We start from the raw sequence: 21,881 nt of genomic DNA, 5'->3' as shown, positions 1-21,881 counted from the left end.
GCTCAAGAGGGGATGAGCAGCCAACCATCCTTCATCGATAAAATTAGGTATAAAAATCGGTTCTCGAAACTAGATGGGACATGCAGACTTAACCTAAACTCTCTTGAGCTCTACTAAACCCTATTCACTTTCTCTACTAACTTAAGAGTCAGAGGGGTCAAGTCAGGATATCCCCCGACATATCTAAGAAGCATCTCGGGGCGACGTGGTGCATCATCAAACAAGACCAAGGCGCATTTCGGGACGACTCTGAACTTCCTTTGGTGGACGAATCGTACTTTGACATGGTTGCATTAGGAGCCATCAAAGCTTTAAGAGTCCACCTATCACTTTAGCCGCATGCTCTAATCACAACCAGACGATTCACTTGGGCTTCTAGTACAAGAACCAAACCGTATTGTCACTCTAGTGAATGGCAGAAGGTAACAACAATTTTCTATCTACCAAATGCACCAATGTGTAATGCTATTTAAGTCACTAAAATTGACGTGCTGAACGAAGCATCGGCTTTGTCATTTTCTATTCATTTCTATATATATCATCTTGGGGAAGCAGAATAGTATGGTATCATGACTTGGATGATTTTAGGTGACCATTTGGAGAAGCTACATTCGCCATGGCAACTCCCTCGACCTCGGCCACTGAGCTTCCATCGCATCCCTTGCTGAAGACCTCCTCGATCCTCTCCAGGGACACCCCCTTCGTCTCGGGGCAGCAGAAGAAGAAGAAGATCCAGGCCAAGACCGCAATGCCTGCGAAGAGGAAGAAGGCACCACCGATGGTGATGGCCTTGTAGAGAGAGATGAAGGTCATGGACACCGTTCCATTCATCAGCCTGTTCACAGCCACCCCCATGCTGGCTCCCTGTGCTCTCAACCTCAGGGGAAATATCTCCGAGCTGTAGACCCAGGTGACGGGCGCCAGGCCGACGGAGAAGAAGGCCACGAACAAGAGCAGGGAGGCAATGCAGAGGCCGAGCGCCCATGGCAGCGTTTGCTGGCTGTGATCCGCCATGGTGAGCCCGATCCCCAAGCTCGAGAGGGACAGGATCATCCCGGCCACGCTCGTCAGCAACAGGGGCCTCCTGCCCACCTTGTCCAGCAGGAAGGTGGCCACCAGGATGAAGGCCGTCTTGGTGACCCCCATGCCCATGGTGACGAACAGGAGCTTGCTCCTGCTGCTGATCCCCGCCTTCTTGAAGATCCTCGGGGTGTAGAGCACCACGGCTTCGATCCCGGTAGCGTGCTCGAAGAAATGGATGCCGAGGGCGGCGATGAGGATGCGCCTCACCGCAGGGGTGGGCCGGAGCAGCAACTCCTTCCAGACGCCCTCCCCGCGGTGCGTGGCGACCGGCTCGACGACGTCGTCGGTGCAGCTCTCGTCGACGCCCGCGGCCGCCTTTATCTCCCGTAGCCTCAGCTCCGCCTCCTCTTTCGTGTTCGACACCCGCAGCAGCACCTCCCGGGCGTCCCTGAGGCGGCCTTGCATGACCAGCCACCGCGGTGACTCCGGCATGGCCAGAATCCCCACGGCCAGCATGACCGAAGGCACCGCGGCGACGCCGAGCATCAAACGCCAGCCGTACTTCAGCGGGAGGTGCCGCAGGAAGTAGTTGGAGACGTACCCGAGCAGAATGCCGGCGCTGATGCAGATCTCCGGGAGGGAGGTGAGGAAGCCGCGGGAGGACGGGGAAGAGATCTCCGCCGAGTACACAGGAGCGACCATCAAGGCGTAGCCGACCCCGACGCCCGCGATGCACCTCCCGGAGAAGAGCATGCCGTAGTTGAGACCCAAGCCCATCAAGACCGCCCCTACGAAGAAGATGATGGAGGCAACGACGATGGTGTAGCGCCGGCCGATCCAGTCGGACAGCCTCCCGGCGGTCAAGGATCCGACCAACGCGCATATGTTCATGATCCCCGCAAGCACCTCCACCTGCTCATCCTGTATGTTGAGATCCTCCTTCATGAACAGCATGGCGCCGCTCATCACTCCGGTATCTGCGCATCCATCGATCATCATTCAACACGCGCGCATTGCATGCACGCAACCAATTAAAAAGGAACGAGATGGAGGGAGGAGGAGAGAACAGATCACCGTAGCCCATCAAGATGGAGATGATGGAAGCGATGATAGCACAGGCAAAGGCATACGTTTTCGCTCCTCTTGCCGACACACCGCTCTCTCCCTGTCCCTCCATCTTCTCTCGCTCTCTCTCTCGATGCAATAACTTCTGCAATCTCTCTCTCTCTCTCTCTCTCTCTCTCTGTGTCGATGCAATAGCTTCTGCAATCTCTTATATATATAGACCAAAGCTCAACGACAATATCTTAATTATGGATCGGTAGACACTGATCCGAAAGTGAGTTTACGTGGAAAGAGCACGATGACCACAAGCCATCCGATCTGCGGGGAGCTGTAGGGTTCTACGTAGATCCCACCGCAGGCTGGCCATCCGTTAATCGATTCTTATCCATTCGTTGTGCATGTCTTGTGACCTTCTTCGATGTGTCTACTATTTTGTCCATGGAATCGGAAATCGAAAACCTATTATATTTGTTGACACAAAAGGGAGCGGTTTCTAAGATTCTTTACATCATACCGATCTCTATGGAAATGAATAGAAAATGAGCAAAAAGGATTGTGGTGTCATCAATTTTCTAGACATCAATTGGATATGAAAAAGCAAAAGATTGACTTGCCATCTTTTGTTCATACTTACATGGAAAAAGCATTATGGTATTATCAATTTCCTAATATCAATCGAACATTAAAAGCAAAAGATTGACTTGCCCTCTTTCGTTCATACTCAAACGTAAAGAAAGTCAAAATAAGAATCCTGCCGACATGTCCCCCTTTGGGACGGGAATGGATAATGTTACGGTAAGTAACTTTTTTAGCCGTGGCCTCGGGGCCGACGCGGCTTGGTTCTGGGGTCCGGATGTCGGGGATCTCGGGTGCAGCTCCTCGGGGTCTCCCGGCGGCCTAGCACCGTGGTTCGGGTCGATGGCTCGGGTCGGGAGGTCGGGTCGGCGGTTCGGGTCGGGAGACAGTTTCGCCGCAGCTTCAGGAAGAGGCAACACCGTCTCGCACCTGCACACAGGTCGGGCCGGGAGCTCGGCCCGACCCCTCCGACGATCAAATTAGAGAAAGATATGGAGGGGATTGTGGGTGAGGCAGAAGAAGAGCCTCTGAGTGTTTTGTGTCTGAGTGAGTTCTCCCAGTCTCCTCCTTCTTTGCTTAGAACCCGGGGGTATTTATAGATGAGCTTTAATGTTACCTGACGTGCCCGCTTGCAGGGGCAGGACAATACCTCACGTGGCGTCTGACACGGCCACTGGGGTCGCGTGGAGAACCGGGCTGCCGCAGGGTATGGGCGAGCCTCGGTCGGTGTGCTCCCGTGCCTCGGTCAAGCGCACGGAGCTACAGCTGAGGTGGTCGGCTGAGGGCTGGTGACGTCGGCGCACGTCGAGTCGGCGTAAATGCTTGCCTCCTCGGGCAATGTGTCCACCTGGCGTGCTGACGTGGCGTGCTGCCATTTTTGCCCTTATCATATTCCCCTCCCGAAAGGAGCTATGCGTCGGTTGTCACGTAGGGGAAGTCCGATGCATGGCTTCTGTCTTCAGGTAGGCTGGCCGTGTGGACGCAGTTTCGGGGAGATCGGAGCCGCGGGGGCGAGGAGCACGACGCAGGCGGGTGAACCGCGCAGGCGCGCCTCGGGAGCCGGGGGCCGAGGAGCACAACGCAGGCGGGGTGACCGCGCAGGTGTGGTCTCGGGATGGCGTGGAGCCGAGGGCCGAGGAGCACAATGCAGGCGGGGTGACCGCGCATGTGTGATCTCGGGATGGCGTAGAGCCGAGGGCTGAGGAGCACGACGCAGGCTGGGTGACCGCGCAGGTGTGGTCTCGGGACGGCGCAGAGCCGAGGGCCGAGGAGCACGACGCAGGCGGGGTGACCGCGTAGGTGTGGTCTCGGGATGGCGTGGAGCCGAGGGCCGAGCAGCACAATGCTGGCGGGGTGACCGCGCATGTGCGATCTCGGGATGGCGTAGAGCCGAGGGCCGAGGAGCACAATGCAGGCGGGGTGACCGTGCATGTGTGATCTCGGGATGGCGTAGAGCCGAGGGCCGAGGAGCACGACGCAGGCGGGGTGACCGCGCAGGTGTGGTCCCGGGATAGCGTAAAGCCGAAGGCCGAGGAGCACAACGCAGGCGGGGTGACCGCACAGGTGTGTCCGGGATGGCATAAAGCCGAAGGCCGAGGAGCACAACGCATGCGGGGTGACCGCGCGGGTGTGGTCTCGGGATGGCGCAGAGCCGAGGGCCGAGGAGCACGACGCAGGCGGGGTGACCGCACAGGTGTGGTCTCGGGATGGCGCAGAGCCGAGGGCCGAGGAGCACGACGCAGGCGGGGTGACCGCGCAGGTGTGACTCGGGGTGGTGCAGAGTCAGAGAGCCGAGGAGCACAACAGGCAGGGTGACCGCGCAGGTGTGACTCGGGGTAGATTGACCGAGGCGCTTTGATGCAGGTGGGCCGCGGCCGAGGTGATGGGTTCGGGCGTAATGTGACCGAAGCGATACTTGACTTTCGATTAGCATTAGGTCGTTTTGACCATTGTGCGGGCGCGGGCGGCCGGGTCGCCTTTCGCCTGGGAAAGGTCAAAGGGCCGTGCTTTTCAGGCGTCGTCGGTTTTCGAGGTTGATATGATTAGGGGCTCCGTACTTCGTACCGCGTCGCAATTAATGGCCGCACCGGCCGAAGTTATGGCGATGCGACTTTTGCATCTTCGCAGCGTGGCTCAGGAGAGGAAAGGTCGCCGTTTCGGCGGGAAACAGGCTATAAGTAGCGCTCCGTCGGTCCCTTTCACTTCTTGGTACCTGCTTCTGCTTGAATCCCTTCTTTGGGTGTCCTAGTCCAGCACTTCTTCAGCCGCCCTTCCTTCCCAAAAGTTCGGTAAGGATGGCTTCCCCTCCTTCTCCGCCTCCTCTTCCCGGTGCCGCCGGTGAGGAGGTGGCGTTGGCGAGCTCCCGCTCGTCGTCCGAGGAAAGGGCCACCAAAGCCCTCGAATCGCTTATGTGGCCGCACGACCTCGACTCCACCGTGAGCGAGTCGTCGCTCGGCCTCCTCCGGGACCATTACGATATCCCGGCGGAGTTCATGCTCATTGCCCCCGAGCCGGGGCAGCGGGCGTATGACCCTATACCCAAGGGCTTCGCCCTAACAGTAGACGCCTTTGAGGCCGGGCTGCGCCTTCCGTTCCACCCCGTCATTACCGCCTGCGTCTCGTGGTGGCGCATTTCCCCTTCCCAGATGGCGCCGAATTCTTGGCGCTATCTGGTGGTGTTCCTTGGGGAATGCTATTATGCCCAGATCACCCCGAGCCGGTCCCTTTTCCTCTCCTATTTCCGTCTATCCAGAGGGTCAGGGGGCTATTATTTGTCCGCCCGACCGGGTTTCCGTGTCAGTGGGGCTCCTTCCAGCAACAAGGGGTGGAAGGAGCGCTTCTTCTACGTTTGCCATCCGAGGAGTTGGAGCTTCGGGCTCCGGTGGGCGGTGCGCGCAGTCGTTAATATTGCCCGGCCCTGGACGAGGGGGAGCTCCGAGCCCTTCGAAGATTGAAGGAGATCCTCCCTTCTTCTCGAGTCATTCGAAAGATGACCGAGGCGTGGCTGGTCGAGGCGGGCTTGAGCCCAGTACCTCGAGGTATGCCCTAAGAAGGTGGCGGTGGGCCTTCCAGTTTTGCTTTTCTTCTTTTTTTCTTTTGGGATACTAACCGAGGTCGTTGTGTTTGTGCAGAGATGGTGAACCTTGCCGTGGTGCGTGGAGGACGCATTTCGTAGCTCCGAGGAAACCGACTCCCCCAAGGGCTCAGGAGAGCGCAGAGGCGGCGGAGTCGGGCTCGCGCGATAGGCGAGGAGGGCGAGGTAGGGGCGAGGCAGGCCCGAGCAACGTGGTCGCAGGAAAGGCGCCTCGGGAGCCCTCGATCCGGGACTTGTGCCGTCTTCCGGCGGGCCCGCCGAACGACTTCTACCATGCACGCCTGATGGGCGAACTTTCTGAGGGCCAACCTTCTGACCGGTTGGTAGCCCGGTGGGGGGGGCTGACCCGCGGGACCCGGGTCTGGGCCGACGGGGAGACCGCGGTCGCGTTTGTCCGAGGGGGGCTGCACCCTGATCTGGCCCGCGAGATGTACACTCTGCCGTCCGACGTCCTGTTCGGGAAGTCGGTGAAGTCGCTGTTGTGGGTAAGTGTTATGCTGTCGGCTTCCTGCTTGTGGTGCTCCCAAGGGTCGTTCTGACTTTCTTCTTGCAGGGCCAGCACTACGCGATGGCACTGGCAGACCGGGTCCGCGACGCGGGTCGGGCCCTTGGAATTCTGTGCGACCGCAACGCCGAGCTGCGCAAACAGCTCGAGGAGGTGCGGGCCGGGGCGGCTCCGGAGGCGGTTGCGGCGGCCGAGCAGCGCTCCTCGAAGCTCGAGGAGGAGGCGATGCGTCTGCGAGCTGAGGTAGGGGCGGCCGACAAGCGTGCGTTGGCGCTGGAGGCCGAGGTCCTTCGCTTAAAGTCCGAGGCGAAGGCGGCCGCGGAGGATAAAGGCAATCTCCGGGGACTCCTGGAGGGGGCACAGTCAGAGGCTCGTCTGGCCCGAGACGAGGCAGTCGTCCTGACCCAGCGGCTGGAGGGCGCACTGGCTGATGTGAAGGGGGCTTCAGAAGCCCTGGCGGCCGAGCGGGAGGGGCGGCCGGAGAAAGAGAAGGAGATAATCGAGGCTTATAAACAGTCCCCGGGCTTCCAGCTCGGGCTGGCTCGGTCGGGGCAGGTTACCTACGAGTATGGGTACCGAATCACCCTTGGCCGGTTCCAGACGAGCCATCCCGGGCTGGAAGTGGAGGCGGATCCGTTTGTCTCGCATCCTGAGGATTTGGATGTGGACATGCCGGAGGAAGTTCCCTTCGATGATGGCATGGGAGGATCTGACAGTTAGGGCGGTCTGGAGGTCAGCTCAGCCGAGCAGCTTCCGCATTTCGTAATTTTCGTGACCTTCGGGTCTGGTTGCGGTTGTAGCCCCTTGCTTTGTAAAGAAAACCTCCTCCCAGTACGTCTTTCTGCTTCGAAAGTTGGGTCTTGTAATCCCATGCTTCATAAATAAAAGAATCTTTTTCCAGCGTCTTTTAAGCTCCGAAAATTGCACAACTTCAACTTGGGGCCTTGGCCTCAGACGAAGAACCTTTTAAGGTTCTGGACGTTCCATGTCCTCGGCAGGGAGGAACCGTCCATCGTTGTGAGTCGATAAGTACCTGGTCGAACCATGCTGGTAACCCGGTAAGGTCCCTCCCACTTGGGGGCCAGCTTCCCCCTCGTTCGGGTCGGGTCGCTGACTTCGGCCATTCGTAGGACTAGATCGCCTAACCTGATTGGCCTGGGTCGCACCTTTCTGTTGTAGACCCTTGCGACGGCTCTCTGGTGAGAGAGGGCCTTCAGGTGTGCATCGGCGCGTCGCTCCTCGAGCACGTCGAGGTTGGCGCGAAGTCACTGGTTCGAGGCCTCCTGGTCATAGCTCCTTGTCCGAAGCGTAGCGACAGTCATCTCGGGCGGTAGGACGGCTTCGGTTCCGAAAGTCAGGCTATAGGGGGATTCTCCGGTCGCAGCCTTGGGGGTGGTGCGTAGCGACCACAGCACGCTGGGGAGCTTGTCCGTCCAGGTCGATCGGGCCGCGGACACTCTTCTTCTGAGGCCATCCAAGATGGATCAGTTGGTTACCTCGGCCAACCCGTTCGTCTGAGGGTGGGCCACCGAACTGAACCTCAGTTGAATGCCATGACCGGCGCAGAATTCCCGGAACCTCGTGCCGGCGAACTGAGGTCCGTTGTCGGTGACAATGGCTCTGGGCAACCCGAACCGGGTCACAAGGTTTTTCCAAACGAATTTCTCCATTTGGTGTTCCGTAGTTGTGGCCAGTGGCTCGGCCTCGACCCACTTTGTGAAGTAGTCCACTCCCACGATTATATACTTCCGCTGCCCAGAGGCCGGTGGAAAGGGGCCGAGGAGGTCCAGTCCCCACTGGGCGAACGGCCATGCGCAGTCGATGGGACTGAGGGGGATCGCAGGCTGTCGGGGCGCGCGGGCGTGTTGCTGGCACGAGCTGCACCGCTGTACGTAAGCTTTTGCGTCTCGACACATGGTTGGCCAATAGTAGCCTTGGCGTAGTATCTTGTGCGCCAGGGTCCGCCCGCCAATGTGTTCGCCGCAGATCCCCTTGTGAGTTTCAGCCAGGACGGTCTGGGCTTCGTCAGGCTCCAAACACCTCAGGAGGGGGTAGGTGAAGGATCGTCTGTAAAGCCGACCACTTTCCTCGGTGTACCACGCGTGTGTGCGGCGCAGACGCCGAGCTGCGACTTCGTCGAGGGGGAGAGCTCCATCTCGCTTGAAGCTCAGCAGCTCTTGCACCCACGTGGTCGGCGCGCCGCCCGGGGCCGTGGTTGCTACCTCAATGGCGCGAGCGGGAAGCTCCTCTATCTCCGGCCATGCTTCGGGGGTTCGTCTTGACGCCAGCTTAGCGAGCGCGTCGGCTCGTCCGTTTTCCTCCCTCAGAAAATTAGATAATGTGAAGTAAGGGAATTTCGCGGTTAGATCCCTTACCCGCGCTAGATATTTGGCCATGGTCGCGTCACGAGCTTCGTATACACCGCTGAGCTGTTCGGCCACGAGTTGCGAGTCAGTGAGGACGTGTATTGCGGCCACCTGCATCTCGAGGGCCAGCCTTAATCTGGCTAGGAGCGCTTCGTACTCCGCCTCATTGTTGGTGGCTTTAAACCCGAAGCGGAGGGAGCGTTCGAATGAGCGTCCGTCGGGAGCGAGAAGGACCAGCCCAGCTCCGGCACCCTTTGAGCTGGCCGAGCCGTCCACGTGTAGGGTCCAAGCCTCAGGAGTTCGCTCGAGGTCTTTGTCCATCCGAGTCAATTCCACGATGAAGTCGGCTACCGCCTGGGCCTTGATGGCGGTTCTGGGCACGTAGCTGATATCATGTTCTCCGAGCTCCACCGCCCATCTGAGGAGCCGACCTGCAACATCGAACTTTGTTAAGATCTGCCGGAGGGGCTGGTCGGTGACGACTTCCACCGAGTGCGCTTGGAAGTAGGGGCGCAACTTTCGAGCCGAGAGCACCAGGGCGAGTGCGAGTTTTTCTATCGGCGTGTAACGCTCCTCAGGTCCTTTCAGGACGTGGCTGACGTAGTATATCGGGAGTTGTGCACCGGAGCTTTCCTTGACGAGGACGGAGCTAACTGCGTGCGGGGAGGCCGCCAGATAGAGTCCCAGCTTCTCGTCGGGAATGACGGAGGCGAGTCGAGGGAGGCTGGCCAAGTGCTGCTTCATCTGTTTGAAAACCTCCTCGCATTTCGATGTCCATTGGAAATTCTTCGGGTCTTTGAGCTCCTTGAAGAAAGGGAGGCAGCGATCGCCCGATCGGGCGAGGAAGCGAGACAGGGCGACAAGTCTACCGTTGAGTCGCTGCAGGTTTTTAACTATCCGGGGGGACTGCATATCGATTATTGCCTGTACTTTCTCTGGGTTGGCGTCGATTCCTCTCTGGTGTACAATGAACCCTAGGAACTTCCCGGAGGTGACGCCGAAAGCGCACTTCGTGGGGTTGAGCCGCATGCCGAATTTGCGTAGCGTGGCGAAGGTCTCGGCTAGGTCGGCAAGGTGTGTTCTGGCCTTTCTGCTTTTCACAGTCATGTCGTCCACATAGATTTCCATGTTCCTCCCGATCTGGGGGGCAAACATATTGTTTACCGTCCTCTGGTATGTGGCTCCGGCGTTTTTCAACCCGAACGACATGACCTTGTAGAAGTATATCCCTTGATCGGTGAGGAAGGCCGTGCATTCCCTGTCTTCGGGCGCCATCCTGATCTGGTTGTATCCTGAATAGGCGTCCATGAAAGAGAGGCGCGCGTGCCCTGCTGTCGCGTCGACCAGCTGGTCGATCTTCGGGAGGGGGTAGCAGTCTTTAGGACACGCACCGTTGAGACTGGTGTAGTCAACCACTGAGGATACTTGGCCTCTTCTATGAAGCTGGCCGCCAAGAGTCGGTCCACCTCTTCTTGTATGGCACGTTGCCGGTCAGGTGCGTGGCGTCGGGGCTTTTGCTTTACCGGACGGGCGTCAGGTGGGATATTGAGATGATGCTCCGCGACCTTGGGGTCGACTCCCTTCATGTCCGATGGAGACCAGGCGAAGATGTCGGCATTTTCCCGCAGAAGACCGACGAGCTGTTTCCGTTCCTGCTCGGGCAGCTCTGATCCGACCTTGACCGTCTGATCCGGCCGTGCTTCCCGCAAGGGGACGTCAACAGTGGACCCCCTCGGCTCAGGGTGGGCCGGCTTTTTTGCCTCCCGGGGATCTTCTAGAGGCGCCTCTCCCCTAGTCCTTTTGCCCAATGAAACGGAGGTAAGGTAGCAGCGCTTGGACTCTTGGGGGCTTCCGGTGACTTCCCCGACCCCCTCCCGTGTCGAGAATTTGACGGTCCGGTAGTAGGTCGAGACGACGGCTCTAACCTTGTTGAGGGTCGGCCGACCAAGTATGGCGTTATAAGCGGTGGGAAGGTCGACCACTAGAAAAGTGGTCATGACAGTCTTTGATTTCGGCGGGGTCCCCAGAGTCAGAGGTAGGGTAATGGCTCCCAGAGGTGATATCGAATCTCCCGTGAAGCCGGTGAGCGCCGAGCACATTGGGCTTAAATTTTCCCCGGCTAGGCCCAGCTTCTGGAGGGCGCCAAAGTAGAGTATGTCAGCCGAGCTCCCCGTGTCGACCATGATTCTTCTCACTTGCGCGTTGGCTACCCTGGCCGATATCACCAGGGCGTCGTCGTGGTGGGGTCGCTCGGCGGCTCCGGTTGGGAAGGTGATCTCGGGTTCAGGCTCACGCCCCGAGGCTTCGTCGGGGGCGGTCCGGGCATAGGCCTTCCTGCCCGACATAGAACTTCCTCGGAATGCGGGGCCCCCGGCTATGACATCGATGTGTCGCTCAACCGGGCCCTCCGGACGAGGAGACTGCTCTTTGCTCGGCCGGAGGTACTGGCCGAGATGGCCTCTGAGGATGAGCTCCTCGATTTGTCTTTTTAGCTCGTAACACTGCTCCGTGTCGTGCCCGTGCTGACGATGAAATCGGCAGTACTTTGAGCGGTCTGCGAGCTCTCGCGGGTTCTTCATCGGGTGGGGGTCCCTGAGCAGCCCCTTCCCCCTTTCGTGTAGGAATATCTCCGTCCGGGAAGAGTTCAAGGCGGGAAGAGGAGGCCTTGGGTCAGGCCTGTCCAACTTTCGCCGGGAGGTGGTGGGTTGCTGGTGTCGGGGCGGCTCCGACTTGACCTTTCTGTGCTCTTCTCGCCTTCCCGCCATCCAGGTTTCTGCGGCGATGAACTGGCTGGCCCGTTGGAGCATCTCAGGGACCGCGACGGGGGGCCTTTCCACGAGGGACCAGAAGAACCTGGAGGGCCGCAGGCCGGTCATGAAGGCCTGCATCAAGAGAGAGGGGTGAGCATCCGATAATCCACGGATTTGCGTCGTAAACCGGTTCACAAAGTGAGAAAGGGGCTCGTCCTCCTTCTGGTTGAGCCCCAAGAGCAACGCCATGGATGGCTTTGGTCGGGAGTACGCTAGGAAGTTAAGCTCGAAATCCTTGGCGAGCTGGTCGAAGGAGGCGATGGTCCCTGGCTTCAGGCCGCTGTACCACACGCGGGCTGGTCCTCGCAAGGTCATCGGGAACGCCCGGCACATCAGGGAGTCTGAAGTCCTGAATAGCGCCATCTGGGCCCGGAAAGCGGCCACATGGTCCGCGGGGTCGGTTGCGCCGTCATACGCGTCCAGGGCAGGGAGGCGGAAGTGTGGCGGGATCGCCTGATCCTGTATCTCGGGGGTGAACGGAGATCCTTGGTGTCCGTCCGTCCCGAGTTCTCCTTTTGACTTACGAACCTCATGTTGTACCTCGTCCAGCCTTTGACTGACGAGGCGCAGCTGGGCCCGTAGGGCGTTCGTCGAGTCAGCAGTCGGGGCCTCGGGCTCGGGGCGGCTCACCGTGCCCTCGGCTTCCGTGCTCCCCGGTCGGGTTGTGGGGTTTCGAGGCGAGCCCGGAAGTTCTGGGGGCGGTGCGTGGGTCCGGGCGAGAGTCTCCTGTTGCCGCGAGGGCCTCGCCGCACGCGGAGGGGTTCGTTGGGAGACAATGGTCTGCACCATGCTTGTCAGAGTTCGGACCTGGTGGGCGAGGTCATGAAAGGCCTCGGGCGACACTTGCGAGGAGTCGGCGGGTGTGCCGCCAGGGGGTGACAAGCCTGGGTCGTTGAACAGTCGCCAGTAGCGTTCTGACACCGCTACGGGGCGTTCGTCGTGGGTCTCGTCACGCCGTTCCCCTAAGGCGGGGAGCTCCGCATTTGAGGATCCGCCGGGGTAAATTTGCTGATCGCTTGACATTTGGACGCCGGCCCTCCTTCTAGCGCCAATCTGTTACGGTAAGTAACTTTTTTAGCCGTGGCTTCGGGGCCGACGCGGCTTGGTTCTGGGGTCCGGATGTCGGGGATCTCGTGCGCAGCTCCTCGGGGTCTCCCGGCGGCCTAGCACCGTGGTTCGGGTCGATGGCTCGGGTCGGGAGGTCGGGTCGGCGGTTCGGGTCGGGAGACAGTTCCGCCGCAACTTCAGGAAGAGGCAACACCGTCTCGCACCTGCACACAGGTCGAACCGGGAGCTCGGCCCGACCCCTCCGACGATCAAATTAGAGAAAGATGTGGAGGGGATTGTGGGTGAGGCAGAAGAAGAGCCTCTGAGTGTTTTGTGTCTGAGTGAGTTCTCCCAGTCTCCTCCTTCTTTGCTTAGAACCCGGGGGTATTTATAGATGAGCTTTAATGTTACCTGACGTGCCCGCTTGCAGGGGCAGGACAATACCTCACGTGGCGTCTGACACGGCCACTGGGGTCGCGTGGAGAACCGGGCTACCGTAGGGTATGGGCGAGCCTCGGTCGGTGTGCTCCCGTGCCTCGGTCAAGCGCACGGAGCTACAGCTGAGGTGGTCGACTGAGGGCTGGTGACGTCGGCACACGTCGAGTCGGCGTAAATGCTTGCCTCCTCGGGCAATGTGTCCACCTGGCGTGCTGACGTGGCGCGCTGCCATTTTTGCCCTATCTCCTAACAGTCCTCACCTATTTATATTATTATATTATATTATATTATATTATATATAATAATATTTATCGATAATATATATATTTGAGAATTAAATCTAATACCGATAACTTTAACAGTCCAACATTAACCACTAAATTAATCTCGTTTTAAAAAATTTTAATATATTTAAAATTTTATTAAAAATAATAGTAAATGTAAATAAACTATTTTATCAAATGTTCAAAATCCTAATGAAGATTTACATCAGTTATTTTTAAGTTTTTATTGCTAGACACTTCATATATATATATTTTTACATAGGATCTATCTTGCACGTGTAACTAAGCATGAAAATTGAAAAAATAAGATTATTGGAGAAAATTATTGATTTATAGAGCTATTTGGATATATTTGATTGCATTTATATTTGTATTTTTTTATTATTTTATAATTGAATATATTTGTATTTAAATATAATAATAATAATAATTTATAAAATTTGATAATATTATTTAGTCTTATTAAAAGTTGAATGGATTAATTATGAGATAAGAATCTATTTAGTCTTATTAAAATTTGATAATATTATTTAGTCTTATTAAAAATCTATTTTCGTATCGTCTAAATGAGGAATGAGATAAGAATATGAGATGGTGTAGCTATGATATTATTAATTTATTTTAATAATAATTTTTTATTTAAAACTGAATGAATTAATTAATAAAATATAAAAAATCTACTGTTCCTGTTCTCTCTCTCTGCCTAAGTAAAATTATTGATAGCCTAAGTAATCAGAAGCATAAAATGGTTTGGCCATTGCAAGTTGATTATGGAGTCAATCTATTATGATTGATTGTAACATTCTTCTCAATTATACAATCATACAATATGTTATGATAAATATATTTCTCGATAAAACAATTATGATACTATTTTTTCAAACAAAAAAACACATTAACTGAGAAAAATTAAGGATGATTCTTTTATGACATATTTTTTAATCGAATTATAATCATATCTCATGACATCATTAATATTATTTTGTATAATCTTGATTGAGAGTTAATCATCGTAGCGAAGAATACTCTATAAAAACTTAAAATTATGTTGGGAAAATACGACAAAGAAGATGATAAAAACACTATGGAAACAAATAATAAACCAAAGATCAAGAATACTTTAGGAAAGATATTTAAGCTTGAAACGTGTATAAACAATTTCCTAAAAATGATATTTGCACCCTCTTCTCAACAAGATTGCTATGGGTTTGATGTAAATATTTTTAGTAGATATGATAAATCTTTAAAAGATCTGTATTAAACAAACAATAAAGAATCTTCAAAGAGGAATTAGAAAATATCTAATTCAATCACTTGGAGAGTAAAGAAGAAGAATATGAAAAAGATGTCATAATAATTTACCCTCAAATATCTATTTATAGATTTTTTCTCAAAAGACAACCTTTGAAAAATAACTATAAAAGAAAACATCTTTTCAAATAAATCTTTTGAAAAGAAATTCTTTTTTCTTTTTAATTTGAACAATTTATAACAAATTATTCCTTCAGATTTTTTTCAAATCATATTCAAAACTCAATATAGTAGTTTTTTCTTTCTTCTTTTTGTAAAGCATAAATAAGAAGATGAGATTTGATCTTAATATCCTGCTATTAATAATAATAACATTTTCTAATGCAATAGTTTCCGACACCACTAGTCACTCACACACACAGAAAACAAATAAATTTTGGAGTCCAGAAAAATCTCAACAATCAAAAAATAATTAATGAAATTATATTTCCTTATCCATTATATGTCAAGTTGGACATAAGTTCCTTCAACCTAACTCTTAAGGAACTTTCAATCATTCACACAATAAAATCACATGACACACACTAGAAAAAAAAGACGAGCAATAATTTCAATCAATTTGTAGTTAGTGGTGGATTTGATTCATCCCATTGATAATTAAGATGTCAACCAAATCAACTGACAAGATCTTATTAGAAACAATAAAAAGGGATATAAATGTTCATGTCTCATATAATCGAGCCTTCTTCGACCAACAAAGTATAATTAACACCCAAAACCTATCAAGACCCCAATTTGTTTATAGCCTGACGCAATTTGATTTCCTAAATACGATACAATCCCAAGTATATCATTGGTGACACAAACCATTGGCGTAAGCTACTTTGACTTGAACGGTCGTAGCTCACAAGGTAACAGCTCAGCCACAACGTCAGCGTAAACCTTGAAAGACGAGAAGCGAAGCCGGACGATGGTTCACGTCTCTGATACTAGCACGGATCTCGATGCCATCGAGAAAATAGACGGTCGGATCACCTCTTAGAGTTCGACGTGAACGGCTGATCTCTTGTCCGCATAATTCTTATCGTACGAACGTTGCTGTCTTACGTGACGCCTCGCCTGCAGCGTAGCCTGGCATGTCTCAATCATAGCCGTCCACTCTTGACGCGATTCGACGGGAGGGGCCGACCGATCTGCGTCGGACGGACGATGTCACGTGGGGCTCGTCGCCCCGTCACGCCGTGGCCTCCGTGCGGGCGCGTGTCGGTCGGGGGGCGCGCGCGCGTCACCGTTGCCCGGGCTCAGCCTGTGACTTATTTAGCTGTTGGTTCGAAGAGGGATCGCGACCCTTTCGGTGAACACCGCGCAGCTCGGGACCGAGCACCGCGTGTAGACAGGTGGCCCGTCATCCATTCTTCTACGTGCGTGGCAGAAATTCATTGGAGGATACGATGGTTGCCGGCGGGAACGCTGCATCAGGTTCTTCTCCTGGATCCGTTTCGATGTATTAATTTACATGCGCTTTTCTCGCCCAGGATTCTGCGTCGGAACCTGTCAAGGGTACGACCTCGATTCCTGACACGCTCAAGCTACGTATTCCGTCGGCAAACGCGCTCCATGTTGATGTATAGGCAATCGCATTGACACGTGTAAAACGTAATCGAGGGGAGAAAAGAGAACCAAACCCATGACCATGATTGTGAGAGAGAGAGAGAGAGAGAGAGAGGGAGAGAGATCATTAAATGGGGAGACGCAACGTCAGTGCTTGATGTATTACAGTTGGGTAGCATGAGAACCAGCTCGGCTTCTATGCTTGGTTTTGTTGTCTTCTTCAACTTGCTGTCTTCTACACGAAAAACCACTGAGAGACCGAAGTCGAGAAGTGCATGAGACGACCGCTGCCGGCTTCGTCCCACTGTATAAATCTTGCTAATTTCTTCTTCCTCTCTGGCACGTATGATTGAGGAGGGGAGACCTGTCGTTTGCTCCTAAGCATGGGGAAGGGCTTCCGTCTCCGGCTATGGCGCGCGTTCCCTGGGTTCAAGAGCTGCCGTTCCAAGGATGCTGCTGCCTCCTCCCCCGTGTACCGTCTCTCTCGCGTCGGCTCAGATGGTTTCGACGTCGAGCTGCAACTGGCCGATCACCACCGCCATCGCCACCCTCCCTTGATCTCCTCTCGGTGCTGCCGCCCCTGGCGATTCCGCTCGCCGATGGCTTCAGCTGCAAGGAAGGGTGCCGAAGCTGATGATCTCCCCCTGGCCAGGGAGACGCCGGGTTATCTCTGGAGGGAGGAGGAGAGGTGGCACGTGGTGGCCACCACCGGCGGCGGGGGCGATGTCCCCTCGTCCCCGCGCCGGAAGATCGACTCCGATGATGGAGGGGCGTTTCTGCGCAAGGCGAACAGGCGGAGGGGAGCTGGCCTCCGGCGGAGGCGGCGGAGGGAGGCCACGAGAAGGAGATGGGGCAATAATTCCTCGGCAGACGAGGACAGCGGGTGGTTCAGCAGCGACGAGGAGAATGAAGAGCGACTGAGCGAGTGTTTCGGTCGCTGCTACGGTGACGGAAGTGAGAAGGAGGAGGAGACGCTGATCTCGTCGACGGACGTGGACTCGTGCGATAATCTTGTCTGGCGGCGGAGGGCGAAGAGGAGCTGGGCGGCGGAGGCGGCAGTGGCGGTGGTGAAGCGGTCGGAGGATCCGAGGGAGGACTTCCGGCAGTCGATGGCCGAGATGGTGGTGGAGAAGAAGATCTTCGATGCCGCAGGGCTGGAGCAGCTGTTGCGCTGCTTTCTGTCCCTCAACTCGAGCCACCACCACGCCGCCATCATCGCCGCCTTCGAGGACATCTGGGCCGCGCTCTTCTCGGCGGCGGGCGTCGGGGCACATGGCTAGGAACTCTCTACGATTGCATCCAGTGCAGCATCTCCAACTCACTGGAAGAAAGAGCGATGGTTGGCTCTATATATAGTATATATCTTTCAAAACATGAGACAATTATCTCGCTTGTCAAATAGATCTTCTTCTTCTTCTCCTTTGCTAATGAGACGCGTGAGGAATGCCTTTAATTGTTTGGTACATTTCCATGTCTTCATGGTAAAGACGACATACAAATATAAGAAGACAATGGAGACTGTTTATGACACGTATGGTATATTAAAAAAGGTGTTTCTTTTGCTAAAAGAAACATTTATGATGCACACAAAATAAAAATAAAAATAAAAATAAAAAATTAATTGTTTTAGTAAACAAATTATGAACATTGCAAATTTTATCATCACATATATTGCAAATTGTATCATAAAATATTCTATAATTTTGACTAAGAATGAATATAAATGGCATTTTATATCTTAGTGAATGCAATAAGAAATACATATAAAAAACATCATGCATTGTACTATAAGAAGCATGTATGATGCACCAACAAAAAAATTGAATGTATTATCAAGGGCTCTACTCACAAGTTTGGCTGTGATCCAACTGAGAAAAAGCTTCTGCAAGTCAAACAAGTTACATAAATTTGAGTAAAATTGATCAAATAAGTAAACAAAAACAACTGAGAAAAAAGACATGATTGTATGTTCGATAATTCAAATATAAGTCGATGAGGCACGAAATTATGGATGAAGATATGCTAAGGTGTCTAATGCGAACAACAACATAAAGATGAGCTTTTAACATTTCGAACAAATACATGGTATTGGAGAAACAAGTGCAAGGAGAACAATGGAACTCATTACACTAAAAAAGCCGACTCTTGTAGGTGAGATGACTAATCCCCACAACAAAGGTGATCTTCTCCAATCATCTGGAACAAATACAAGCTATTGGAGAAACTATGCAGGGGCTTTTATTCTGTTACATGCACAAAAAAAAGAAAAAGAAAAACTCATTATACTTGCAAAAAAGTAGAAGAGAAAGTCCATGATCTTGTTTTACGTGAGCCAATTACCCAGGCTTATGCTACCACCTTAGCATGGGAATGATCTTTGACATGAGCCAAGTATATGATCTTTCTCTCACAACACCCCCTTGCAGGTGACAATCTCAAAAAACCTACGCCATTTCTCCATTGAATGGATCAACCTGGTGCTGGCTTTAGCACCTAAAAGATATTTGATGCAGTCTCTAGCAAGACGGATCAGTTCCTCGCCACGGGTTATAAGGGTATACTGCAGTACCAAAACGATAAGCATCATTCAATATGTTCCTGAACCGAATAATGAAGAACACCATGCATACATAAACTTCGTGTGGACATTTAGTATTGCATAAGCCTACAAAATTATTAATCCAGAGGACAATAAAAAACATGCAAAAATTCAAACATAAAGGTGGAGCTGCAGGGAGCAGACAGATCAATTTAATTGTCTGTGTGTTTATTCGCACATGCATAAACAATGTTTGATGAAGTCCGCTGGTGCAAATGATCTTCTGCATAGGCCAGATCCAAACTTCTTTTCAAATTTCCATATCAGATACACATTTACTATCACAGTACATTGCAACAATAAATGTATAAAACTAATATATATGATGATTCATATTACAACTTTTATTTGCAACAATTTTAGCCGAGCAACAGAACGTGAGGTGGATCAGGAGTTTGAGCTAAGGCATACAGTTGAAGCTTTGATGATGGGTGCAGAACTTGATCTTAAATTTCCATTTAGATGAGATGCATGTCACAGTCTGTCTTGGACTATATGTCATAAATAAGAAGGCCAAATGGATAGAAACTCAAACCTTTTACCTGATAGCAAAGTTGACTATGAAATTCTTAGCTCAAAATAATGAGGATCCTCCCATTTATTTACCTAGAAATATCATTTGAACTAATTGGGAGGTATAATAAGTTAATTAGGCCTTGCCAACTGTTAAGCAAATTTTATTGCAACTAAACAGACGAATACAGAAACAACATGCTACAAAGAACAAATGTAAGAGTACAAAAATGAAACACAAATATTTTTAACATGTTCTTTTTCTTTGTTAGGGGTCATGAGAGTCACGAGAAAAAGATGAGGTTGTTCATATAATCAAAGCTCAGCAACTTCTGAAAATATTTTCTAAAATTGGACACTTAAAATGAAAAAAAAGACCTCTTAGTTATGAAAAACATGTATTGTACAGAGAAGAAGAAGACTAGAATTGATTACCAGAAATATTACACCAATAGTTGCCATGATCACTTGAAAGAGTTCATCAAATTGTCCTGCAGACCCTTTGGTCTCTGGACCACCCGAAGGATCACCATCACCCCCAAACGAATTCCCATAACCTCCGTTTCCACCAAATTGTCTTCCCTTCATCCACTCCCTCAACAAGTCCTGCACAGTTAGCTCTCTTCTAAAATTGCCTGTAGCTTTCTTTGGTGATTCCAATGAAAAAGGCTGCATAAAAGAAACATGTCAGGTAAACTGAAAGACATTAAAAAAACTAAATGGGTTTCCAATATTTACCTAGAAAATTTAAATTTAAGCTACAGTATAATTCTTAAGTTACAACATAAATTTCTGCTTACTCAGCACTTGTCCAGTTAAGGGAGAAGAATACTGGAGGGGGATATTTTCGCAAGGTGGCAAATGAAAAGGCACCACACAATGTCCCTAACAATGTGAATATAGGAAAACTAAGAAAAATTTCCAAAAAGATAAAAAATCTTTCATGATGAAAGTCTGCCAGCAGTGTCCTTAAAACAAAACTATGCTATGAATTGGTACATTTTCTGTATTCTGTAATGTGCTCACATAAAAAAGTCATTATGTGCTTGGCATAAGGCTCGACGCTGCACGGCATAGCACGTGACACATCACATGCCGTGCAATGATTACAGACGATGCAATTATCTTATGTAAGTTTAAAATATAAATGCACAACTAAAGAACATAATAAACCAACCAACCTCATTTTCACTCTTAGAGTCCCCATTTTTGCCAAATGCATGCACTGAAGCTTCATTCTTCAGGACATCATAAACAAATCTTGGGTACAGCTTGTCTTGCCGGAGACCAAATGGTGGAGAAACATGTAAACATGTAGCTTTCATCTTCCTTGCAGTACTGAAAGAAGAGGTTCTGACATTTCTTGCAGTGGGTCCAATCAGAGAGACCACTCTATTAGCAGAGAAATTAGATTGAACGGTATTCATCTTTAACCAGAAACCAAATCCAGTACTCTTCAGAAGTTAGCAAGCCTGTGAAGTTAACAAAGGGTCACCTGGTTACTAGGATTATAAATCCATGTACAAACTCGTTAACTCTACTGTGCAATCATCATCTATTTTCTTCATTTAGTACTTTTATTTTGGCAATACTACAAAAATCAATGCATTCCTTTAATTTGAGCTCCTTAAGTCTTTTTAACTATTGAATATCCATCAATGTTTCATGGTAATTATTATTGCATCTAAAATCCCTTTCTTTTTTTCTTACATAATCATTTTTTCACTGTTTGTCCTCTAAATACTGCACAAAACTCATATTTTATTAATGCTCTTTATCTAAGCAGAATAGAAATTTTACCAATATTAGTTCACAGATAAACAAAATACCTAGAAGTTAGATTACAGGCAAGCCGGGACACTATAAACATAGAGATTTAATATAACCTAACACATCCAGGGTTTTTCATTATACTTCCAGTGAGACATAATGGCATGAAATTTGTACTTGCACGAACCCTATATCATCGTAGTACGACAAGTCTGTGCATCTCGTGGGAGGAACACACAGATCATAGATAGGAATTCAGATAAAAAATAGCTAAGTGACAGTCTTTGAAACCAAGAAGGGCAAGGAAAATTAAAAGATAATTTTGCCAATAGAAAAAAAAAAAGCTTATGATCAATCATGTACGAATCTCTATTATCCTAAAAATTTCCCATGTTTCTCATTTGCATGCACGAATATTTTGGGTGCCGACAAACACGAACACAAATTCAACTGAAGCATCAACACACAAATTTGTAATACAGAGTTGGAAACCCTTCTTTCTTCCAGCCCTTCATATCTAGACCATATGATTGTTTCGCTCATGGAGCTCCAGTGCAACGATTACCACGAAAGCATTTCTATTAAAGCAAAATTCAACAGAGTTCTCGCTTCTTTTGATTTCTTCTGATCACTCACAAGATTAAACACCAAGAAATACAACAAGATGAGACTAAGAAGGATTCGAAACGAAAAAGAGGAGAGGGTAACGAGGACGGAAGAATTACCTATTCGAGGGTTCCATCGTGGCTTCGATGCCGCAGAGACGGAGCTCGATCAATGGATTTATAGCCAACCCAAAACCTAGTATCTTCCAGAAGAGCGGTTTGACTCGACCCGGGTTTGATTGGCCTAAAATTTTATATATAGACCGAGTCAGCCTTGAAATTTCCATGGGTGAAGTGTTGGCCTCTTTAGCTCCAGCAAGATCG

At 50.9% G+C, this 21,881-nt stretch overlaps 4 protein-coding genes across 5 annotated transcripts; 1 reads left to right on the top strand and 3 right to left on the bottom strand.

Annotated features, from left to right (window-relative positions):
• Window positions 1-474: 474 nt before the first annotated feature.
• LOC103994885 (probable polyol transporter 6) lies at window positions 475-2,249 on the bottom strand. Its single transcript, XM_065194862.1, has 2 exons — window positions 2,098-2,249; window positions 475-2,000 (listed from the first exon to the last, which is right to left on the bottom strand). The coding sequence occupies exons 1-2, from the start codon at window positions 2,198-2,200 to the stop codon at window positions 568-570; spliced, it is 1,536 nt and encodes a 511-aa protein (XP_065050934.1). The 5' UTR covers window positions 2,201-2,249; the 3' UTR covers window positions 475-567.
• A 5,498-nt stretch (window positions 2,250-7,747) lies between these two features.
• On the bottom strand, window positions 7,748-12,462 carry LOC135679206 (uncharacterized). Its single transcript, XM_065192699.1, has 2 exons — window positions 10,113-12,462; window positions 7,748-10,005 (listed from the first exon to the last, which is right to left on the bottom strand). Exons 1-2 carry the CDS (start codon window positions 12,460-12,462, stop codon window positions 7,748-7,750), a joined length of 4,608 nt encoding a protein of 1,535 aa, XP_065048771.1.
• A 3,824-nt stretch (window positions 12,463-16,286) lies between these two features.
• Window positions 16,287-17,533, top strand: LOC135674125 (transcription repressor OFP7-like). Its single transcript, XM_065183613.1, has one exon. The coding sequence runs from the start codon at window positions 16,454-16,456 to the stop codon at window positions 17,348-17,350; it is 897 nt and encodes a 298-aa protein (XP_065039685.1). The 5' UTR covers window positions 16,287-16,453; the 3' UTR covers window positions 17,351-17,533.
• Window positions 17,534-18,102: 569 nt separating this feature from the next.
• LOC135585077 (uncharacterized) lies at window positions 18,103-21,763 on the bottom strand. 2 transcript variants are annotated; one of them, XM_065183627.1, is made up of 5 exons: window positions 21,678-21,763; window positions 20,364-20,654; window positions 19,618-19,851; window positions 18,429-18,630; window positions 18,103-18,313 (listed from the first exon to the last, which is right to left on the bottom strand). In XM_065183627.1, the coding sequence occupies exons 2-4, from the start codon at window positions 20,607-20,609 to the stop codon at window positions 18,478-18,480; spliced, it is 633 nt and encodes a 210-aa protein (XP_065039699.1). In that variant the 5' UTR covers window positions 20,610-20,654; window positions 21,678-21,763; the 3' UTR covers window positions 18,103-18,313; window positions 18,429-18,477. The 2 variants fall into 2 exon arrangements, with proteins under 2 accessions (XP_065039699.1, XP_065039692.1); XM_065183620.1 differs by lacking the exon at window positions 18,103-18,313 and having other exon boundaries at window positions 18,411-18,630.
• Between the last annotated feature and the right edge of the window lie 118 nt (window positions 21,764-21,881).

The sequence above is a fragment of the Musa acuminata genome, chromosome BXJ1-1 (assembly GCF_036884655.1).
Source record: "Musa acuminata AAA Group cultivar baxijiao chromosome BXJ1-1, Cavendish_Baxijiao_AAA, whole genome shotgun sequence".
Lineage (NCBI taxonomy): Eukaryota > Viridiplantae > Streptophyta > Magnoliopsida > Zingiberales > Musaceae > Musa > Musa acuminata.
This window is presented reverse-complemented; position numbering and strand designations above follow the sequence as displayed.